At 39.0% G+C, this 6,841-nt stretch overlaps 1 protein-coding gene across 1 annotated transcript in view; it reads right to left on the bottom strand.

Moving 5' to 3' along the window:
- The window catches only part of HERC2 (HECT and RLD domain containing E3 ubiquitin protein ligase 2), a 554,454-nt gene that overhangs the window by 208,182 nt on the left and 339,431 nt on the right, over window positions 1-6,841 (bottom strand). Inside the window, exons 51-52 of the mRNA XM_007945978.1 lie at window positions 6,644-6,749; window positions 6,466-6,557 (exon numbers count right to left, since the gene is read on the bottom strand). Of these exons, the coding sequence (XP_007944169.1) occupies window positions 6,466-6,557; window positions 6,644-6,749 (198 nt within the window). The remainder of the gene's footprint in view (window positions 1-6,465; window positions 6,558-6,643; window positions 6,750-6,841) is intronic.

The raw sequence follows: 6,841 nt of genomic DNA, 5'->3' as shown, positions 1-6,841 counted from the left end.
ATCCATTTGTTGAAACATCTCAATGGGTATTCTGTCAATTCCCAGAGCCTTGTTCTTTGCCAATTCTTTCACTGCAGCTTTGACTTCCTCCTTTAGTACCATAGGTTCTAGATCATATGCCACCTCCTGAAATGGATGAAGATCGAGCAAGTCTTTTTGCTACAGTCACTCTGTGTACTCCTTCCATCTTCTTTTGATGTTCCCTGCATCATTCAATATTTTGCCCTTAGAATCTTTCAATATTGCAATTTAAGGCTTTAATTTCTTCCTCAATTCTTTCAGGTTGAAAATTTCTGAGCATGTTCTTCCCTTTTGGTTTTCTAACTCCAGGTCTTTTGCACATTTCATTATAGTAACTGGCTTTGTCTTCTTGAGCTGCTCTTTGAAATCTTCGGTTCAATTCTTTTATCCTGTCATTTCTTCCATTAGCTTTAGCTACTCTGCTCAAGGGCAAGTTTCAGAGCCTCTTCTGTCATCCATTTTGGTCTTCCCTTCTTTTGTTGTCTTTTTAGTGACCTCTTGCTTTCTTCATGGATGATATTCTTGATGTCATTCCACAATTCTTCTGGTTTCTGGTCAATGGTGTTCAATGCATCAAATCTATTCTTTAGATGGTCTCTAAATTCAGGAGGGATATGTTCTAGATCATATTTTGGCTCTCTTGGACTTGTTTTAATTGTCCTTAACTTCAAGTTGAACTTACATGTGAGCAGTTGACAGTCTATTCCACAATCAGATCCTGGCCTGATTTTGGCTGAAGATATTGAGCCTTTCTGTCTCCTTTTGCCACAGATGTAGTTAGTCTGATTCCTGTGTGTTCCATCTGGTTAAGTCCAGAATCACTGACAGCATTGTACTTCAAGACAGATCTTAAAACACACTTCGTGATGATGAAAGCCACGCCACTCCTCTTTAAACTGTCGTTCCCAATATAGTAGATCATATGGTTGTCTGATTCAAAATGGCCAAAACCAGTCCATTTCAGCTCACTAATGCCTAAGATGATATCAATCTTTATGCGTTCCACTTCATTTTTGACAACCTCCAATTTTCCTAGATTCATACTTGGTACATTCCACGTTCTAATTATTAATGGATGTTTGCAGCTATTTCTCAATTTGAGTGGTGCCACGTCAGCAAATGGAGGTCTCGAAAGCTTTACCTTATCCATATGAGTAAGGCTGATTTTACCCTGATAATGCGGCTCTTGCCCAGTCCTACTTTGAGAGCTTTCTAAGCTAAGTGACTCATCTTCCTCCTCTGTACTGGACAATGTTTCTAGATTATTCATAAAGTTGCACAGTAATGTATCAGACAGTGTTTCTCTGCTAGGTTTTCCCTGGCCAGTTCTTTGAGAAGTGGATGGCCTCCTCCTTCTTCCTAGTCTGTCTCAGTCTGCAAGCCAGGCTGATACCTGTGCAACAGGTGCACCCTACTGGGTTGAACCACCAGTGGCACAGTCTCAAGATTCACAGCAACACGTCACCACAGTAGGACAAACTGACAGACAAGTTTGTCTCCCTTAGCTGTTGGAAACCCCTCCAACCACCCTTACCTGGATTCCTGAGGCTGACTCCTCAATACGTTCTGGTCCCCCTTGACTTTTCTGTCCTCTCCCTGCTTTCCCGCCTCGCTGCCTGTGGTAGGTGGCCTGAGGTTCCTCTCCTTACCTGAGTCCCTGTAGCCCACTCCTCGATCTGTTCCAGTCCCCTTTGCGTTTTCTGTCTTCCCTGCTTCCTGCTTCGCTGCTTGTGGGGCGTGGCCTGGGTTTCCTCTCCTCACCTGGGTCCCTGTGGCTGACTCCTTGCTCTTTTCCGGTCCCCTTTGCCTTTTCTGCCCTCTTCCTGCTTCCTGCCACGCTGCTTGTCCCCCTTGCCTTTTCTGCCCTCTTCCTGCTTCCTGCCACGCTGGTTATGGTGTGTGGCCTGGGTTCCCTCTCCTCACCTGGGTCCCTGAGTCTGACTCCTCAATCTGTTCTGGTCCCCTATGCCTTTTCTGTCCTCTCCCGGCTTCCCACCTCACTGCTTGTGGGGCATGGCCTGGGTTCCCTCTCTTCACCTGGGTCCCTGTGGCTGACTCCTTCTCTTTTCAATCTACTTCTGTAGAAATACAGCCTTGGAAACACAAGGAAGGGTCACTATGAGTCAAATCGACTTGATGGCAATGAGCTTGGGTTTTTTTTTTTCTGGTTTATGGAGAACTGTAATCAAAAAAATTTGAAAACCTAGAAAAAATGAACAAATTTCTAGAAACATAAGACCTATCTAAAATAACACTGAGTGAGGTAGAAAATTTTAACAGGCCCATTACAAAAGAAGAAATTGAGCTGATCATAAAAACAAAACAAAAACTCCCCACAAAATAAAGTTCTGCTTCAGACAGCTTCACTGGAGAACTCCATCAACCATTAAGAGAAGACCTGACACTTAGCCTAGTCAAACTACTGCAGAACACTGAAAAGAATGAAATACTTGCAACTACATTCTATTTAGCAAGCATGAATCTGATACTAAAACCAGGTAAAGATACCACAAAAAAAGGAAAATTATACATTAACAGCCTTCATGAATAGAGACAGAAAATGTTCACCAAAATCCTAGCCAACAGAATCCTACACTATATCAAGAAAATAACATAAGATGAACAAGTGAGATTCATACCCGTATTCTAGGATGGGTCAACATTAGTAAAACACGTAACATAATCCATCACTCAAATAAAACAAAGGAAAAGAACCACATGATCATTTTATTCAGTACCGAGAAGTCACTGATAAAATACAACAGACAATCCTGATAAAAACTCTCTGCAAAATACGAACAGAAGGGAAATTCCTAAACACAATAAAAGACATACATACAAAAGAAACAGCCAACATTACTCTTAATGGAGAGAGATTCAAAGCATTCCTCCTGTGAATGGGCATCAGACAAGTATGCCCTCTACCACCACTTCTTTCAACATCAACCAGGGCAGTAAGGCAAGAAGCAAAAATAAAAGGCATCTAAGTTGGCAAAGAAGAAGTAAAACTACCTCTATTTGCAGATGATATACTACACATACAAAACCCAAAGACTTGAAAAGAAAACTATTGGAACTAACTGGAAGATTCAGCAAAGTGGCAGGATACAAGATCAACATACAAAAGTCAGATTCCTCTACATCAACAAAGAGATCTCTTTTATACTATTTATAATTCCTACCAAAGTAATACAATACTTAAGAATAAATCTTCCCAGGGACACAAAAGACCTATACAAAGGAAATTGTAAAACACTACTAAAAGAAACTATAAGAGAACTACATAAATGGAAGAATCTGTCATGCTCATGAACAGGATGACTGAACCTTGTGAAAATGTCAAAACTATCCAAAGCAATTTATAGACTCAGTGCAATCCCCCTGATCCAAATTCCATCAATATCCTCTAAGGACATGAAATGACTTCACCTTCTGTACTTTGGTCATCTTGTCAAAAGGGAGCAGTCTCTATAAAAGGATTTAATGCTTAGTAAAGTAGAGGGTCACAGAGAAAAGGGAAGACTCTCACTAAGATGGATTACCACAGTGGTTGCAATGATAGGGTCAAGCATGACAATGATTGTGAGAACTGCATAGGACTGGGCAGTGTTTTGTCCTGTTGTACACTAGGCTGCTATGAATTAGTACTGACTTGATAGCACTTAACATAGCAACCCCTCCGTGGTTTCCGAGGCAGTGTCTACATAAGTAGATTGCCCAGTCTTCCTTCTGAGGAGTGGCTGGTGGGCTTGAACCTCCAGCCTTCTGGTTAGCAGTCAAATGCCTTAGGAACTACACCACCAGAGCTCCTAACAACTATAGTAACAGGTAAACAAAACCATGTGAATACAAATGTCAAACTGAAAATAAAAGGATTCTGAGGAAAATGATACAGTTTCTTTGTTGTTGTTGTTGTTGTTATTTGCCGTCGAGTCGGCCCCGACTCATAGCGACCCCTCCTTGGGTTTCCGAGGCAGTATCACTACGGAAGTAGGACTCCCCAACCTTCCTTCCGAGGAGTGGCTGGTGGGTTTGAACTGGCAGCCTTCTGGTTAGCAGCCTTAGGCACTATGCTACCAGGGCTCCTTTAGCAAAGATAAATGGGATAAATGGCAAACTTGAACAATGACTGCATATTATATGGTTTTATAAAACAATCATGGTTCAAATGTTTAATATACTCAGCTGTTAATGAAAATGCTGGAAGTTCAAGTCTACTCAGAGACAACTCAGAAGAACCTACTTTCAGGTTTTTCAGATTTAAATCAGAAAAATCAGCCACTGAAAACCCAATGGAGCATAATTTTATTCTGACACAAATGGGGTCACCATGAGAAAAGGAGACACAACAGCACTTAAGGTTTCGTTGTTTGGTTTGGTGTGATAATGGCTCTGGAGCTATATTTTAAGGTCTTATCTATTCAATATGAATACTACGGTGTTTAAGCATTGCCCAGGACTTCCTTTTAAATATTCCAGGGGAAAAAATAGGAAAGAGAGCTCAGTGAAAGAGTGAAATGCAACTGTCAAAAATGTTAATAAATATTAAGGATGGGTGAAAAATTCATAAGGGTTTATGTATACTATTTTACTTTTGGTTATGTTGGGAAATTCTTTTAGTAAATCACTATTATAGAAAAGGCAGTGCTAGTACCTTCTTAGGAATGGAAATACTCTAGTTCTTAATTTGATTGAGGGTTTGGTAGGCTCATCAGAAATTTATTTTATTCATAATGTTTTATACCTCTTACATACATCATATACACTGTTTTGTATTTATCAAATATTATAGAATAAAATTATTTTGAATAGAAAATTCCTTGGATTAAGACCACCTTTTATGAACAATGCTCTGTAGAAGCAAAAAACAAAAAACCAAACCCAGTGGCATCAAGTCCATTCCATTTCCCAGCAACCCTGTAAGACAGAGTAGAACTACACCCCCATGGGGTTTTCTAGGCTTTAATTTTTGCAGATGCCACATCTTTCTCCCATGGAGCAACCGGTGGGTTCAAATTACTGACATTTTTGTTAGCAGCTGAACAGTTACCCAATGTACCATTAGGGCTCCTTTTGGAAGAAAAGTAGTTATTGACTTAACTAAAATGTAAATATACTCAAAAGCATAACTAGAATACCTTACAAGCTGCATTGTTCATTTACAAGTTATTATAAATTCACTAAAATTCAATAATATGCTTTTCTCAGAAAAATTCAGTATCTTTCACTTTTAAATTGTGCCCATTTATTACCACAACTGTTATTAATTACTAATTAATAAATCAACACATCACAAAATAATTCAGTACATTCAATGAATGGTGAACTGCACTTAATAATTTATAAACTCCATACTAACAATAAGCTTTAGAGTTTACTGTAAGTAAGGAAAAATCAAGTTTTGATATTCTTATTCACTATCATGCACTAAGGGCTCTGGTGGCACAGTGAGTAAGACATTTGGCTGCTAACCAAAAGGTGAGTAGTTCAAAGCCACCAGCTGCTCCACAGGAGGAAGATGAGGCAATCTACTTCCGTTAGGATTCATAGCCTTGGAAACCCAATGGGGGAATCAACTCGATGACAATGGGTTTTCTATCATGTCCTATCACGTACAATTTAATTTGTCCTCACAATAGTATAAGTAGTACATAAAATTACCTTAATTATATTATTTTAAGCATATTAAATTTACTTTATTAAAATAGTGTCGAAAAACTGTGTGGAAAGAATACTGCAAGACTTCAGAAAGAGTTACAATTACCTAGAATGTGTGGGTGGGAGCTCTGGTAGCATAGTGGCTAAGGCACTTTGACTACTAACCAGAAGGCTGGTGATTCAAATCCACCAGTCTCTTCTCGGACGGAAGATGGGGCAATCTATTTCCGTAGTGACACTGCCTCGGAAACCCAAGGAGGGGTCGCATTGAGTCGGGTCCGACTCGATGGCACATAACAACAACAGAATGTGTGGGTATGGTTTAAAATAAATCTCATTATTTCTCTCAAACTGTCATGTCATACAATAAATCTGAACTGATTTTGAAATTGTTATTAGCAACCAAAACAAGTAAATAGTTCAGCACTGATGCAAGGGTGTAATAACAAAAATGCAATTTCACGGTAAAGCATAAGATCAGAAAAACCACCACCATTAATGAAAATGACATGTGGAAGCAGCTGTGCTACGTACAAACAGCACTCTGAAAACCAGTCTCTACTTTTACTGTTTACCCTCGTTTGTTAACAAAGATAAAAAGAAGGAAACTTAGTTTCTTTTCTTTTAAGCTGATAAGTTGCAAATGCAAATTTTAAAACAAATACAACGAATTAATTAATTAAAGGGGGTGGGGAGGTGGACTCAGTGTTAATATAAAAATGCCCGAAAGAGTCCACTGAAACATCTGCTAATCATGAAAAAAGGAACAGTCTCATGGCTACTTACTTCTGTGCAGTCACTCAGAAGGGGCACAGTGGTGTCAGTGGGGTTAATATTGATAGTCTTTAGTTCAATTAGGTTATTTAGAGAATTTCCACCTAGGGGAAAGAAAAAGGTAATCAGACAAAGGAGTTTTTATCATATGATAGAAGTTACTTCTTTTTGCGTAAACTAATTCAATTACCTGACACTACAACCAGGGATGGCATGTAGCTACTGTCAGCAGGATCTACTATCATTTTTAATCTATGAACAAGAACATCTGGGAAAATCTCCAAACGAATCCAATGCTTTAAAAAAAGAAGAAGATATTCTCAGTTATTAAAACTCAGCTATAATTTAGCCAGTAAATTAGTATCTTTGAAGCTTGACTCTACATATT

Source organism: Orycteropus afer, unplaced genomic scaffold, assembly GCF_000298275.1.
Source record: "Orycteropus afer afer isolate SDZICR_OR568_19922 unplaced genomic scaffold, OryAfe1.0 scaffold00146, whole genome shotgun sequence".
Lineage (NCBI taxonomy): Eukaryota > Metazoa > Chordata > Mammalia > Tubulidentata > Orycteropodidae > Orycteropus > Orycteropus afer.
The sequence above is the reverse complement of the archived record's forward strand: the minus strand, read 5'-3'. Positions and strand labels throughout refer to the sequence as shown.